This window comes from Fragaria vesca, linkage group LG6 (assembly GCF_000184155.1).
Source record: "Fragaria vesca subsp. vesca linkage group LG6, FraVesHawaii_1.0, whole genome shotgun sequence".
Classification (NCBI taxonomy): Eukaryota; Viridiplantae; Streptophyta; class Magnoliopsida; order Rosales; family Rosaceae; genus Fragaria; species Fragaria vesca.
In genome coordinates this window covers 33,002,546-33,019,725 of record NC_020496.1, presented here as the reverse complement: position 1 = coordinate 33,019,725, position 17,180 = coordinate 33,002,546, and the positions used below count along the sequence as shown (strand labels likewise).

The window sequence follows — 17,180 nt, the reverse complement described above, 5'->3', positions numbered from 1 at the left end:
TATATATATATATATATATATATATATATGATTGAGAATAGTCCCAACTCGATCACTTCTGCACCCTCTCTCGGTAATAAATTAGCTAAGGCTAACCGTAAAGATTTTCTATAGTTATATGTGAGAACTACTAATTTAGCTCCCTTGTAATTAACAACTTTTAACATCAAGTTTGTTTAACTTGTACGTTCATTTCATAAATTTCTTTGTAGATCAAGATTTGTTTTTGTGTAATCATTCATTATTTAATGGCTTTTGCAATAATTATGTTGATTTGACGAAACCAGGTGTTTAATAAATTATAATAAATATAATAATTACTTAGTTAATTAGTAAACTAGCTAGGTGATCGAACACCAGTCATAAGTCCTAATTAACCAGGAAGGAGGAAACGTTCTAATATATTCTCCTGGCACAATTAGTCTCTGAAAGTATTTGAAGAAACCGTGTGATATAGATAAAAAAAATAGAAAAAAAACTTTTCTTATGTTTTATTATGAACTTCGCTGCTAGTAATATATTTTGGAGTAAAGTTAATGCTGGCATGGATGGGAAAGGGGACCGGAGCAGACAGTTGATGAATCTCAATTTCGTGCCACATTTATATATATATATATATATAGTGACTTCCATCTAATTATTAATTGGAGTACTAATACGTAATGGTATAATTTATGAATGTAACATACCTTGCCCATGAATCCATGATCCAATCTACTCTCTCATTCTCCATGCATCTAGAGAAACTCTTATGCGGGGCAGGCGTATAACCACATAGTAGATCTGTAAATTGACTTGATTTAGAGCGGATCGACTTAGATCCGGATCCATAATATAGAAATTTTGGATCCGGATCCGACTTATTACCTGCCAGGTCATTGATAACTCGATTCAAATCCGAATCCGGCGGGTTAACGGATACCGACTTGTTAAACTGATCCGTTTATAATAATAAATATTTTCAAATTTTAAATAATAATTTCTTAATTTTATCATAAATTGTCATAAAACACTAATGAAATATTATAACAAAATAAAGGTTAACATCAAAAGTTGAATTACATGGCCAAAATGCTCCTTTAACAATAAACTAATATAATCAAAATACTAGACCTTTAATGTTTTTAGCAAATTAAAGAACATAAAAAGACTATAGGCATCAGTAACCTTCAACTTCATCAAATCATACGTTAGACGCAATTTAGATGTTTAGGTTATCCAAATAATTATTATATTATTTAATAGTAATATTATATTTTAAAAAATATTATTTAATTATTTTAAAACGGATCCAGTCCTTAATGGATCGGATCAGCTTCGATCCGTATCCGATCAGTTTAATAATGGGTTAACAAATCCGAGTCTTTAACGGATCAACGGGTCTAATTTTCGATCTAAACCCGTTTAAAAACCACAGATCGGGAACGGGTTCAGATTAAGATGATCCGGTCAATTTACAGGTCTACCACATGATATGCGTGGCGGTACGACCGGTTAATAGAAACACATACAAGAAGTTTTATGGCTATTGCATATTTAAAGTGCACGCTAGGGGCAACTTTAATTTAGCATAAAAAATTTTACATCTCTATTGGTCTGCTCCACGGCCACGTAATATACAGGGACAACCCTACCTAAAAATTTTACCGGAGTCTATCATCTTCCATCAGCAAATCTATGATCTATAAATATAATCGAATGTATAGAACGTGCTTATATATATCTAAGACAATTAATGTGATCGATCTTAGATGTCTGTTTAGTTATCTTAATTTCCAGCCTTTAACAGTATAAACCGTGACCTTAGGAGGGAATCATATGATCAAATGTAAACAATGGCCATAATTTCTCTCTTTGATGTATATCCATATATATGTGCTTAGACTTTAGAGAAATTTTAAATACACACCCTTAATATCTTAATACACACCTTTATTATTTTATGTTTCTATTGAGATTTTATAGGTAAGTTAAATGACCAAAACATACAACTATTATTAAAAAAAAAAAATAGCTCTAGAAGTATTCTTTTCAACGTCTTCTACCCTAAATCGTCGAAAGCATGTCTTCCTCCCCTAACCCCAACTCTTCTCCACAATTCTATTTGTAGTTTGTTTTTTTTTTTTTTTTGTATCTGTATCAGCTTTAGTTTGATCTTGCATATCATATTGTCAAGTGCTGCATTTTTATCATGACATGTTTTATTGAATAACTAGCTATCTATGTTCAATAGCTACTGTATTTCTACAGTTCTACTAGCTTGTGAATTTTGAAAACTTGTATTGGTGATTTGGAGTTGGGATATAACAATAATCATTTGATTATAAATTGAATGATGATAACAAAAAATTTCTAGCAAAAATTAGACGAAATAATATGTAAAAAGAGGTACCAAATGGTAAATATACATTAATTATATTAAATAATAGAATATTTCATAAATTAAAGGCATTTTAGGCAGTTTGAGATGTGTATTAAGTATAATACTGAAATGAAAAACTTGATAGGTGATGTATTAAGTAAGGGATGTGTATTTAAAATTTCTCTAGACTTTAGAGTTCTATCCTCTAATATATATATATAAACTGCAACAGGGAGGCTGCCTGCAAATGTTAGAATGTGCGGGGATGTCATACTCAATGGGAACAAAAGAAGCATAAACAGTACAGATATTGTAAGTACATTGGACATCAATGGCAAAATATTAGTTATGAAATTGATGACTTCCAAAATTACAGCAATTGAATCTTTCTTTTTCCTATGCATATTTCAGTCTTATGTGACTCAAGAAGACATATTTATGGGATCTCTCACTGTAAGAGAAACTCTTACATATTCAGCTCATTTGCGGCTTCCTTCCTTAATGACAAAAGAAGAGAAAATTGAGGTTGTGGAAGAGACCCTCTCCAAAATGGGACTTCAAGATTGTGCTGAGACTTATATCGGGAATTGGCATTTGAGAGGTATAAGTAATGGAGAAAAGAGGAGACTTAGCATTTGCATTGAAATATTAACACAGCCTCATGTATTATTGCTTGATGAACCCACTAGCGGTCTAGATAGTGCTTCATCTTTCTTTGTGATATGGGCTCTGAGAAACATTGCTCGCGATGGAAGGATAGTCATTTGCTCTATTCACCAACCAAGTAGTGATGTTTTTAATCTCTTCAATGATCTGCTCCTCATAGCAGGAGGTGAAACTGTTTATTTCGGAGAGCCACAGAAGGCTGTAAAGGTAAACCTATTTTCATATATTCCAAATTTTAGCATAAGACTTTATATGGGTAATTGCATTGAATTATAGTGAAAAATTAATACTTTGATAGTCTTCGTGTGGTAGCTGATGTTGTTCTTACATTCTTATGATTCAGTTCTTCTCTGATGCTGGATTTCCTTGTCCGACAAGGAAAAATCCTCCCGAACATTACCTTCGATGTATTAGTTCCGACTTTGACAAAGTAATTACAGCTCTTATCCTATCTCAAAGAATGAATTATGTAAGTTTACCTTCACAACTTTTCATTTATGTATCTGATAATTAAGTTTGTTTTTGCATGCTTTGTCATATGCATCCCCTTATTTTTGGTATTTTCTTGCAGGGACCATCATCACTCTTATCAAATACCAATATGAACTTGACCACAGAAGAGATCAAAGATAAACTAATCAACATATATAAGAAGTCCCCATTTTCAATAGATGCTAGAACAACGATCCAAGAAATTTTGCTCACGGTATGTAGTTGATTCAAATTAGAGAATAGAGAATAATCGACATATTAATCAATTTAATTTAAATTCATATACTATTATGTTGCAATGTGAGGTTTATCTTGTTCCAACTAATAATTACGTACCAAATATGATTGAATTTAATTAACTAGTACATATTCTCCTTATCCTTGATTATGTAATTCATCAAATGACAGGAAAAGCTTTCCGCAAAATCAAACAAGGGCAATAGTATTAGCTGGTTGAAGCAGCTGTGGACATTGACATGCCGTACTTCACTAAACATGTCTAGAGATATCGGGTACTACTGGTTAAGGTGTCTGTTTTACGTTCTAATAGCAGTGAGTGCTGGTTCCTTCTTCTATCATATTGGAACAGATAATCAAGCAATTGTGTCAAGAGGAAAATGTGATGGTTTCATTTACGGCCTCATGATTTGCTTGTCCATTGGAGGCATACCCTTTGTCATTGAAGAACTAAAGGTATGTACGCATTGCAAGATGCATATATCAAACAAATGAAACTACTTAGTATATAGGCATGTGTTATGTTTACGGAATGTTTATGCCCTTTGTTATTCCAACTCCATAAACATAGGTGTTTAGGCGTGAAAGACTTGGTGGCCACTATGGGGAAGCTTTGTTTGTGCTCTCCAACTTCATTTCATCTCTGCCTTTCGTCGTCCTCATGGCTTTCTCTGCTGGAACAATACTATACCACATGGTGCAATTCCATAACGGGTTCTCTCATTACTTTTATTTTTGTCTGAATCTCTTGTGCTGCATTGTGGTCACAGAAGGCACAGCCTTGATTGTTGCATCGTTGGTCCCAAACCTCTTGATGGGTATCGGATGTGCTGCTGCTGTCACCGTAAGTGGTTTATCTTAAATCGAAGTTCTAAGAGTTGCATTAGCTAACCTGCTCATATTGGGTACGTAGTAGGGTGGTTAATTTACTATGAAACAACCGATTGAGTTAATCGATCTCTTGCATAATGTGGTAAGCTAGCTAGTGTGGTTTAGAACTCAAACATGTCCGATGTCTAATCCAATTCGGTACCTGTGCATATAGGTAATCATGATGATGCCTTCACTTCTTTTCCGGAGGGTCTTTGAGCTTCCAAAATTCTTTTGGCAATACCCAATGTCATACCTTAGTTATGCTGGATGGGCAATAGAGGTAATTAAAAGCCTAAATCTTTCTTACACTCGAGTATTATCTCCAATGATCACCATTGTTTTTAGCAAATTGACAAAAGCGTGCTAAATGATGTACATATCACAGGGTCAGTTGAAGAATGACATGATTGGGATGGAATTTGACTCCCCGCTCCAAGGAGAACCCAAGTTGAAGGGTGAGATCATCCTCCGAGAAATGTATGGGATAAATCCGGATAGTTCTAAGTGGTGGAATTTAGCTGCTCTTACCTGCCTCTTAGTTGGTCTGAGATTCATCTTTTATGTGGTACTAAAATACAAAGAGAGATCATCATTATTTTTCCAGACACTCTATGCCAAGAGAACCACCCTCCAAAGCCATGTCAAGGTAGCTTCATTCAGGAAGGATCAATACATCTCTTCCTCGAAGAGACACCGGACTCTTACTCCGTTATCTTCACAAGAAGGTCTTGGATCACCACTCCCATAGTGTGGAAAGCAAACCCTAAAGAGGTGGGATTGCAAATATCACTTGTTTAGATCGATGTAGTTATAATAATCTCATCAGTTTTCTTTACCCTTGACGTTCTATATGATAAGTTTGTATCCTAATGTTTGTAAATTGTAACAATGTCACGTATTTCCCAAGCTAGGTTCTACTAATTTATACTGAAAGATGGGTTTTCGGTTCAAATTATGATTACACAATGAAGCTGTGCCAATTACATATAAGATCAATTCTGGCTTTCTAGTTTCTTTTTAAGTCACTCATACTTACATGTTTCTTTTCTCAATTACGGCTAGCCAAATATTGCAAGTTTCAGTGCCCTTTACAAAATGCAACCACATTTTGATTGCCTTGTTAATTTGAATTATTTATAAAAATGTCAATGCGTTTGAATTTACTGTGTTATCTATAATTTGCTACTTATAGAAATTGACGGCAGAAGAAGAGGGGACCTCAATTCCGTAACAATGCACTGGCAACTCTGCATGTATATTAATAATCTACAATGTGGGTTGATCAATACAATCACAACAGATGATGAGAATACAATTACCACATATAATGAGGGAAATGGAGGTATTATTGAACTAGCCTTTTGGGAGGAACAAAATTGAATTACAAAATGATGAGCGTCAAGCAAGTACCTTGAATCTTCTCATTTATTTGCTTCAATGAAATCTCTATACTCACTCTTCATCTTGACGCCCGATACAGTCCTACAAACAAGAATGTAACAATTAGCCAGATCAAAGATCGAGTAGCATGTAGATGCAATTTATGTGGTCTGGATCACGGAAACTAGAAATGAGAATGTGATAAATAGAGGCATACAATTCCCTGAATGCACAAGAGATGTAGAAAGAACAACCAACCTGATCATCTCCTTGTTTTTGAAAAACTGAACACATGGTGTACCCATGATTCCTGCAGCCTCAGCTATTTCTTGATCTTCCTCGATATCAATTTCAACGAAATGTACATTCCTGTCGAATTCATCTATCACCTGCCATCAGAGAAAGTAGAGGTAATATCACATACTAGTACAAATAAAAAAAAGATTATCACATACTCTACCAGTCATTTGACATATTCACTGAAAGATATTATAAAGCATGTGTTCATATTTGTCGTTACTTGTGCTCAGTTGGCATGGGTGTGTTCAAACAAATGGCATATCCAAGGCTTGGTTCCCCTTCTAACCGTTAAATAACCATGTTTCAGTGGAGCTACTAAAAGCCTATTAAGACTGTGAACTAGATTCCTGAGACATCTAAACTGTTTTGCAATCTATACTTATACGCTGACACATGATAGCACATTATGATCTGCCACAATCAGGTTTGGATATTAAGTCATGACAAACTGCAACCATCTCAGAATTGCTGAAAGCCAAGATGCTGTTTGTTACTGCTGTTTTGTAATCTAGGTGAATTGCAAAAAGGGGGCTCTTCCTAGACACCAAAGATTTTATTCCCATAAAGTTAAAAAGCAAGTGCTATCCTACAAGTAGTCAACTCATCAACCCTGACCTTCTAAAAGATTCCTTTATTCCTCTGTATCCAGATGATCCATAACACCTCCGCTACTGAGAATTATGCACACCACTAGTAACGACAAATATGAACACAACAGAATCACTTACATGCATACCTAGTGAATGAAGTCACATCATATATGAAAGATTAACATCATTATAACAAGCGAAACTAGCATAGAGTGAGTTTAATGTGGAACTACTGTAGTTAACTTGAATACCTTACTAAGAATTGGTTTCAAAGTTCTGCACGGACCACATGTTGGTGCTGTATATAGCACACATATAAGCCTTGGACTTTCATGGTACAATTTTCGCAGTGCATACTGAACAAAGAAGACAGAACCGCACCAATATTACAATTTTGAACAAAAAATAGAGCTTGCAGAAGTTATTTAATACCTTTAAATTTACGAAAACAAATGGAAACAGAAAAAATGTCAGATAAAGCTTTAAATAAAAGAACACATGCCTGGCCCTTATGCTTTGTAATTGTAATGTCAAAATGTTCCTGCACATCCCTGTCTGTGAGTTCCTTCTTAGCCTCTTCAGTTTGGGGCTGTCAAAATGTAAATAAATGAGATATGTTGAAGAAGAATGCGATTTAGTATTAACGCAATTACTAATAAAGTGGAATTCCACAAAGTTTTTACTAGAAAAATGTAAAGTCGAGAGATTAATTGCTCTATTTTTAAACCCCAAAATGGTATTTTCTTGAAACATTTCAGTAATTTTTTAATGACAACATAGTTACTATTCACTCATTCAATGGTGAAAAAATTGAGTTACCAAAACATTCAGCATTAGACATTGTGATAAAAAAGTTCAATCAGATGAAGATGAGGTACTTATCTTTATGAGTATAGTTTGGTTCCGAAAAACAAACCCATCTCTATAGCAGAATTTTCTTTTACACCCAGAGCCACATTGAACAATGATAGGTCCTATAGTCTGGGTTTAATAGATAGAAACCTCTAAACAAGGTTGAACCTCTAAACAAGGTTGAACCGTCTAACAAAAGGGATACAATACATATCTAGAGTCATGTAAAAATGGAAAAGTTAAGACATTGTAAGAAGTTCAATACCTGGTGAAACTCAATAATGAGATTTTTGCCCACAAGATATCTCTCGACTGATAATGCAGCAATGCATCCAGAACCTGCAGCAGTTACAGCTTGCCTCCATTCATGGTCCTGTTAAGGTAAGTGCCAATTAGAACATGGATTAAAAATTGCATAAAAATATGACTAATTTGCTGCTAGGCATGCCCAAGAAAACTAAAACAATCTCACTAGCTACTAGACGATTTTGAGAAGCTCAAGCAGATACATAGAGGTTAACTTTTCAAGGGGATTACCTGTACATCTCCAGCAGCAAATACACCTTCAACTGAAGTCTTTGCAGTTCCCTCCTCTACTACGACATAGCCAGAACTGTCAAGCTCAACCTGACCTTCCAACAACTGGCTATTTGGTGAGTGGCCTATACCATAAAATAACCCCTTTGCTTCAATCACAGATTCCTCCTTAGTGTCAAGGTTCCGAATTAATACTCCAGACATCTGGCCCTTTGTATTGCTAACAATGTCCACAGTCTCTGTGTTGAAATGCACGGTGATATTTTGGTTGTTGAACACTCTGAAACATTCGCGATAATCAACCTGTTAAACAAACATTCAGGGAGTTGAAAACTCACACATACAAGGTGTTGATTAGTAATTTAGTATAAATCACCATCAAGGGATTCAATCAAAATCTATTAAACAGACAGCAATTCCCCTGAGATGAATATGTAAAATAAAAAAGGCTAACAGATATCTGATTCTCAAATCAGATGTCACCACCATAGTCTTTCTGCAAAGAAAAATTATTTTCATACGAAGAAAAAAAAATACTCAAAGATTATACCTACACTTATTTGACATCATCTGATTTGCAGTGTTTATGTCTTCAAAAGAACCACAATTTTAGAATAACAAAGAGTTTGTTTCAAATGATTCATAGTTTAACATCATATACAACTTCCAGCACATTTATGAAAAGACTGGAAAAGACCGACAGACCCCATATGCACCACTGAAAAAATTGCCCACTTTCTGTTCTAAAATCCTAACTTTAATCATCCAAAGATAATTTGTGCCTGCCTCTTCTTACATAGGAAGGACGTATGGCTTCAATAAAGAAGATATAATGATAGCTTTCCTTCCTTGTTTACCATTTTCAATATCCCAAACGCCCCACTGTAATTCATCATAACTAAGACCAAGTATCTTGGTTCAGCTTTCTGTTCCGCTCATAAGTGAATCCATGTTGAATTTATGTTGACAGTATTGCTCCACAGTGCATATTTTCTTTATTAACATAGTAGTCACTTGTAATTAATTTTAAGGCTTAACCATACAAAGGGACAACTTTCAACCAACTGCTACAATCCAGTCTGTTTGAGTGTAAGCATATATTGCAGTCCTTGTGTGAGTTTGAGTGAGGAGGGGGAGAGAGAGACATTCCATTCTTGTTTTCCCTCTCTTTAATACATTACTCGTGTTAATAAGAAACTCCGTTTTCAATTATCTATTTCCAGGAGAAGCAATTCCGGAAGAAACAAATGTATACATATGTTCTTTCTACATTAACAGCAACAAATTTTACACCGATCTTTGCGGTAACAGATAAATTGAAACTTCTCTTTTTCTGTTTGGGCAAATGACAAAGTGAAATTTCAAACAAGATAACACGAATACATGAGAAAACACAATACCAATTTAAATTAAAGTAGTTTAAATCTTCAGATTTTTTTTCTACCAGAACGACTTAACAAGTTCAACAGATCAAGTGTCTGACATGCATATTCATCATCACATTGACATTTCAGCTGGTAAAAAGTACATTGATTTACAGTCTTATTTTTTCTTGCTAAAGGCATCAAAGTACAAATACATTATTGCACACACTAAGGAAACAAAAGAAGCTGCTGCAACAAATGAGAAAACATACAAAATAAAAGGACACGGCAGATGGTGGTAAATAAGGTTTAAATATGGGAGACGGAAAAAGAGATAAAATCTTCAGAACATTTATCCGTCTGACATGACTCATGAGAATCCAAGAAAAATATATGACTAGGTTAAGTAATGTGGTTTCAGATAGTGCAAAGATGTCCAAATAATTTATAAATGACCAATGTACAATTGTAATAAAAAAGGTGTGTCACTACACTATCAGAAGACTGTAATAAAGGAGCATTTTTATCAAGACTCACCTATCTTGCATGGCTCTGGAAGCCCTCAGTTGATCTCTACGGACAAGCAAGTGAACATGTCGAGCATATTTAGTAAGGTACAAAGCTTCCTCTGTGGCTGTATCACCCCCTCCTACCACGGCAAGCACTTGCCCTTTAAACAGTGGCGATGCTCCATCACATATTGCACAAGCACTAATCCCCCTACTCCAAAATTCATCTTCACGGGGTATCCTGAGACGTCTTGCAGTAGCCCCTGTGGCAAAAATTAGACTGTTGCACTTAACCTGAAATATAAATGCAAAAATTAGAACTAGATATGAAATATTAAGGAAACTAGTATGTAACTTGTGGGATAGTTACCTCCATAGTTCATATTGAACAAAAGTCTAATTAGAGCCAATAAGCTCGCATATCAAAAAGTCATATTCCACCACACTGATAATTGCAGAACTTATGCATCATTACAAACAGGTGGCAAGAAAAGAAATATCATTACATAAACAAAACAAGGACCAAAATGCATAATTTCCACCCTTTGGACATGATATGATCGGTCACTTTAGAGTGTAGAATTAGAGCAAAGTGTATAGGGAGTAGTTTCTGAGTTTAAGGCGGTTTTCCAAAAGCTGAAGACGAACCCTAAATCCTAAGAAATGAACAGAAAGGTACATAAAAATAACAACGGCCACTTGACATTCTATTGAGTGTTTTGACATCTGCTCAAGCGCAATGGGATCCTGCTGTCAGCAACTGATGTATGCGTCCCGATAATGAAGGTCATGATGCTATCAGTTTTATATAGCACATAAAACCATAAATAAGGAGGAGGTACCTTAATTATTTATACGTCTATCAAAACTTATTCACACATCGTTTAGCACTCATGTACCTTTTTTTAGCGAATGACTCTGTTAACTCCTAAAGGTTCACTTCAAAATCTCATTACCAAGTAACAGTTGGTTTCAAATTCTTCTGCCATAGGCAAACTTAACATCCTGATCACATGAGTCCAAACCAGAATCATTAAACTTTTAAATAAAACAAGCTGACGAGAAATCATATATCACCTTACGGTCACTGCTCATCACAGTAAAGGGCCTAGTAGTAACATCAATAGACTCAACATCTTCCTGATACAACTCAGCTCCCCACCGCTCGGCCTGCCGCCGCATTCTACACACATGAAAACCACAATGCCGAGCTCCTCAATCACTCCCCATTTTAATTTAATGAAAAAAAAAAAAAAAAAAACAACACACTACATAATTGGCCACAGACACAAATCCGAAATCCGCAAACAAGCGAAATGCAAGCTCAACTCACTTGTCCATTAAATCCGGACCAGTAATTCCCTCAGGAACCCCGGAAAATTCTCAACCTCCGTAGTAGTCATGAGCTGCCCACCGGGACCATACTGGTAGCCCTCAAACACCAGCGGCTTCAGATTCGCCCTTGCCGCGTAGATTGCCGCCGTGAATCCCGCCGGACCTGAACCTATAATCACCACATTCTCCACCTCTCGCCCTGCAAATTAAGCTCGTCAAAATCAAATTCTGCAGCTCCAAATTCAACTAGTTAGAGAGAAAGAAAGATGAGATGCCTGAAGCAGGTGGAGGAGATTCATCGGAGCAAGCGCGGAGGGGGTGAGAGCGAGAGTGAGAGTGAGAGTGAGAGCGAGAGGAGGGGGAGGAGTGGAGGCGGAGGGCGCGTGGGCGTGAGGGGAGAGTGCGGAGGAAGAAGAGAGAGTGAGGGAGGGGGAGAGCGGCGGACATGGTGGTGGCTCGGTGAGCCGGAAAGGCTCCGACGCCGGTGGCTCCTATCTTGACACCAGCAGCCATTTTGTTTCAGACCATACAACAAAGCCTTCCTTCAATTGCGATGATGATGATGACGATTTTTGGTTTTGTTTTTGGGAGCTGTGGACGGGCGGGTGAGGGTTATCCTTAGTCGCTCAGTCGGTTGTGAAGATCACGCGCTGGTTTGTTTTAGAGTGGCGGGAGTGAAAGATGTGGGGAGTGGGGTTTGGGGAAAGAAAGGGATGGGGAGTGAGGAAAAGTAGTCACGCGGGGTGCACGTGTGTGTGTTTTAACTAACTTCACGGCACTCGTATCTGTAGGTCCGAACCAGACTTGACCTCGATAATTCCGTAGGAGTGTCCGTCAAAATGCCACACCCCTTGGTCAATGCTTAGTCTTGAAGCTCATCAATTACCTTAGGGCCTCGTGTCAAATAAAATGGTTCTCTGCATGTTGATGCATTCAGAAACCCTATTCTTTCTTGATAAAACTTCTCTATATCATTCCTTGTTTTTCACAGACAAAATTTAGAAATTATATTACTGTCATTATAGTTTTAGGAATCTTGAGCCCCTTGAAAATCTTCAATTAAGTGTTAGGTTGATTGTCGTAAGTGCATGACACCGATCAACAATAACAGGATTACTAGGTTTTATTATATCCACAAGACTTATTTATGTTAACCTCTTTGCACACAAGTAGTAGGGGCAAATATAGTCTAAAAAAGAGTGTTGCAACAATGTGCCTTGAAGCATTAAATTCTTTCAAATTGTCACAACCTACTAACATATATTTACCAAAGATCTAACAATTCTTCCAAAATTATTTACTCTAAAATTCAAAAAGAAATAAGGCGTCATGTCCAGCAGCCACTACATCAGTCCAAACTCCAAAGGTTAGAATTGTTTTTGCGGCTGCACTTGAATGTTTGAATGGTTTTCCTATGTGTTCTAGGAGAGAGATCATGTCACGTAATTCAAGAGTTTTAGCAAGTGATAGACTCATTGGCAAGCTTTCGATTATGGGATGAGAATGGTTTTCTGGGGTGATTTTGGTTGAAGTGAACTAAGCACGACTTTAATTGTGTCTAGAACGCAATTGCATCTAGATTACCTTAGTTTTGGATTGCCTATATACCTTGTGATCAAACCACATGTAGTTTTGTGGTTCAGAGAGGCCAATAGTCTTCCTAAATTATTTACTCTAAAATCTAAAAAGAAAAAAGGAGTCATGTGATTCAGTTTAGGCCTAGCTGAATTTGACTAGTGGAATTAGAATTCTATTTGGATTTGTGATTGCATCTATTGGCCCTTCTGATTGCTTACGTACCTTATGTTGGATCAAACTAGCCGCAGTTCATTGATTTTTTTTTTTTTTTTTTTTTGTTACAATAGAACCTTACAAACCAAAGAACCTAACAAGCCAAACAAACTAGAAGAACAAAAGCTAAAAATATAGACTTCAAGGAGGAGCAGAGACCGCATCCGATTGAAGAACATGTAGCAAAAAGCAAGGAGGATTATGAACCCAGTTCAAAGAACACTCTAAACTTGAAGCAAAGTGAGCAGCAGTATCAGCTGCTGCATTTGCCTCCCTACTGATCCAAGACCAGTTAATAGAAGAAAAAGAACCTGCCAAAGACTTAATTTGCTGAAACCAAGAGGCAGGAAACCAAGAAACAGATCCTTTAGGGGATTTCAAAGCTGATATGAGGGATAAACAATCAGCTTCCATAGAGAAAGAGATCAAACCAACCGACTTAGCCAACTTGAGACCTTGAAGAAGAGCTTGAGCCTCTGCAGCTTCTGCCGAAATTGCTTTACCAACAAAGACTACACCATGAAGAAGAGAACCAGAAGAATCTCTAAGTAGGGCTGCCAAACCATAACTAAAAGAATCTGAACTCCAAGTAGCATCAGTATTAATCTTTAAAGTTCCAACCGAAGGGGGAATCCAATTACCAAAAGCAGAGGGAACAAGCACAGAGTGAGGATTCTAATGATGTCTGTTCTGAACTGATAAAAATTCATCTGCTTGCTGTGAAGCTAATTTTGAGACCAAGACTGGATCTGGAGAGAAGTGATTGAAAATGGAACCACATCGATGCTTCCAAATATTCCATAGCAAGAAAGAAATATGTGTAAAAACAAACCTCATATCAGCAACAGAACTCCGCAAGTTAATAAGCTGTTGAATCCAAGCATCCAGCGTAGTAATCTGAGAACATTGAACATGAATGCCAAAAGGGTGAGCAAACCAAACACAAACTACCCAAGGGCAAGTAAACAAAACATGTTCAATTGTTTCAGGAAAAGCATTGCAAATAGGACATAAAGAAGACTGAGATATATGCCGAAAATGCAAGTTTCCCTTTGTAGCCACAAAATTACTAACTGCTTTCCAAATAAAGATTTTGATTTTTGGAAGAGTTTGCAAGTTCCAAATCCATTTCCACACTGCTGAGGTAACAGAATGTGAAGAAGAAGCTTTTAATTTGGGAATTGAAGTCATAGTTGCTTGAGCTAAATGATACCCTGACCTGACTGTATAAGAACCTGATTGTTGATGCGGCCAAATCAATTTATCTTCATTGCCTGTATCAACGAGGGGAATCACCTGAATCGCCGCTTGATCTGAAACAGACAAAATATGAGCTACAGATGTTAAATTCCAAGAGGGAGGATCCAACGTAATGAGCTGATTGACCATTAATGGAGGTTGTTGACCATAATGTGATGCAAGGGAATATGAAGCTTGCGGCAGCCATTTGTCATTCCACATATCAGTGAGACAACCATTTCCAATTCTCCAACTAGTACCTTGAAAAAGGAGATTTCGACCTTCAAGTAAACTGGACCAAATCCAGGAAGGAGTTCCTCCTTTATGAGCTTTCCGGAAACTAGTATTGGAGAAGTACCGAGCTTGTAGCACTTGAACCCATAAAGCAGTAGGAGAATGTATTAAACGCCAAGCTTGTTTTGCCAAAAGAGCCAAGTTAAAAGACTCCAAACTTCGAAATCCCAAACCGCCAACAGATTTAGGAGCTCCCAAACTATTCCAATCTTTCCAATGTACCCCCTGATCTGAAGTATTACTCCACCAAAAACGAGCTAAAGCTGAATTAATCTGATTGCACAAAGTTTTTGGAAACTTAAAACATGCCATCGGATAAATAGGAATGGAAGCTGCCACTGCCTTTATCAATATCTCTTTGCCAGCAGGAGAAAGGATTCCTTGCTTCCAACCTTGAATTTTTTTCAAAATCGTATCTCGAATGTACCCAAGAGCTGAAACTTTTGAACGACTCCAAATGGTTGGTAGACCTAAATATTTCCCCAGATCTTTTACTGCTTTCATATTCAACATGTAACTGATTAATTGCACTATGTGGGGATGAGTATTTGGGGAGAAATAAAGGCTAGACTTCATTGTATTGATAATCTGACCAAATGCTGAACAATAATGGTGAAGGACATCAGAAAGAACTTCACAATTAAAGACAGTAGCTCGTAGAAAGGACAATGAATCATCTGCAAAAAACAAATGACTAACCTTTGGCCCCAAGTCCCCAATTTGAACCGGCTGAAGAATATTAACCATTGTAAGTTTGCAAAGAATCTGAGACAACACATCATTCAAGAACAAGAACAAAAAAGGAGAAAGAGGATCACCTTGACGAAGACCTCTGGAAGGCTTGAAGAACACCCCTGGCTTTCCATTAACCAATACTGAAAGAGATACTGTAGAAATGCATTGCTTAATAAGAGAGACCCATCTACCAGCAAATCCCATTTTAAGAAGAACTGCCTCAAGAAAAGACCACTCAATGCGGTCGTAAGCCTTGTTCATATCCAGCTTAAGAGCAAAGCTTCCAGACTCACTAGATCGTTGCACTTTCAAATAATGGAATAACTCATGAGCAACAATGATATTATCCTGAATCTGCCTTCCTGAAACAAAAGCTGATTGATTTTCAGTGATGAGGAGAGGCATCAAAGGCTTCAGACGATTAGCTAGAACCTTTGCAATAATCTTGTAGGAAAAATTACAAAGGCCGATTGGCCGAAAATGAGAAGGAAGGTGAGGGTTTTTCTGTTTAGGGATTAAAGCCAAAAAGGTTTTATTTAGTTCCAGTAGGATGGAACGCAGTTCATTGTATTTGAATATTGTGTTTTGTGCCAATCAAATAACAAATCTTGCAGTGGATCCATTAATTACATATTTTGAATAGAGACAACAATTTTTGTGAAGTATGCAGTAGCTTGATATTGACACTCGTTGTGCCGAACTTTGCACTTGTGACTCAAATGGGTCACACGCTGCTCGATTAACCTTAATGCTTGATGAGTAAAGTTGTTTAAGATACATGTTATGAAGAGTTGAGATTTAATCTAGAGTCCTATTTTTTTTTCTTACAAGCTTAACTTTTGATTTTGGTCTCATAATTTGAAGCAGGCTTTTGTCGATGGGCTTGCTTCTATTATTTTGTAACATAATTTGTTTTGAATAACTTTTAATATAATTAAAGCCCACAAGAGTTGTATTTAATTCTAGAGGTGCATTGAATGAAATTGATACTAATGTTCAAAGCTTAGAAGGTATTGGGGTTCACAAGTATACAGAGAAGGCACCAAGTGAAATACATGTTGTGAACCATGATGTTAGTATGCAAGAAAGGCTAACTAAGAACTCAAACAAAGCACCATATGTGTTTGAGTTGGTTTTGAATGAAATGGTTTCAAAGGTTCATAGCTTGGAGTGTGATGAAGTTGACAGTGATGTAGAGGTGACACCAAGTGAGGCACTGGTTGTTGTAGAAAACCCTGATGTGAGAATGCAAGAATCTACAATTGAGCATGTACTGGTTGGAGTGACTGAGCCGGTTTTGGTTGAAGTGACTGAGTCGTTTTTAGTTGTAGTGACTGAGACACCTTCTGTCCCAACTGGCGTTGAAAAACCAGTTCGTTGTTTTGCACCCCTTGTGACTCTAAATCACACTATAGCTGCTAATGAGAGTGTGAAAGTTTACTCAGCAAAACCAACACAGGAAAATCCGAAGATTACTACTAAGGATACAACTGTGGCAACACAAGTTGTCAAGTGGTCTCGATCCACTCAAGTGGAGTAATTTAAAACTATTGTCTCTGTTACTGTTAGAGGTAAAAAAGCTCAACCAAATATTCGCTTTCCTCTTACTGTATAGGGTTTGATT

The 17,180-nt window shown here is 36.8% G+C and overlaps 3 protein-coding genes across 3 annotated transcripts in view; 1 reads left to right on the top strand and 2 right to left on the bottom strand.

The window, feature by feature from the left end:
• Positions 1-5,378, top strand: part of LOC101291081 (ABC transporter G family member 15-like) — an 8,633-nt gene extending 3,255 nt beyond the window's left edge. The window contains exons 2-9 of the mRNA XM_004306144.1: positions 2,595-2,674; positions 2,774-3,235; positions 3,372-3,497; positions 3,600-3,734; positions 3,929-4,213; positions 4,329-4,601; positions 4,803-4,910; positions 5,016-5,378. Coding sequence (XP_004306192.1) covers positions 2,595-2,674; positions 2,774-3,235; positions 3,372-3,497; positions 3,600-3,734; positions 3,929-4,213; positions 4,329-4,601; positions 4,803-4,910; positions 5,016-5,378 — 1,832 coding nt within the window. The remainder of the gene's footprint in view (positions 1-2,594; positions 2,675-2,773; positions 3,236-3,371; positions 3,498-3,599; positions 3,735-3,928; positions 4,214-4,328; positions 4,602-4,802; positions 4,911-5,015) is intronic.
• A 603-nt stretch (positions 5,379-5,981) lies between these two features.
• LOC101306655 (NADPH-dependent thioredoxin reductase 3-like) lies at positions 5,982-12,167 on the bottom strand. Its single transcript, XM_004304289.1, is given in 11 exon segments — positions 5,982-6,112; positions 6,269-6,399; positions 7,152-7,256; positions 7,403-7,489; positions 8,018-8,125; positions 8,290-8,569; positions 10,191-10,456; positions 11,240-11,345; positions 11,496-11,532; positions 11,535-11,696; positions 11,773-12,167. Coding segments are annotated over 11 exon segments (1,581 nt in total). The 5' UTR covers positions 12,011-12,167; the 3' UTR covers positions 5,982-6,051.
• A 1,262-nt stretch (positions 12,168-13,429) lies between these two features.
• Positions 13,430-15,961, bottom strand: LOC101290797 (putative ribonuclease H protein At1g65750-like). Its single transcript, XM_004306143.1, has 2 exons — positions 14,121-15,961; positions 13,430-13,856 (listed from the first exon to the last, which is right to left on the bottom strand). Exons 1-2 carry the CDS (start codon positions 15,959-15,961, stop codon positions 13,430-13,432), a joined length of 2,268 nt encoding a protein of 755 aa, XP_004306191.1.
• Positions 15,962-17,180: the final 1,219 nt, after the last annotated feature.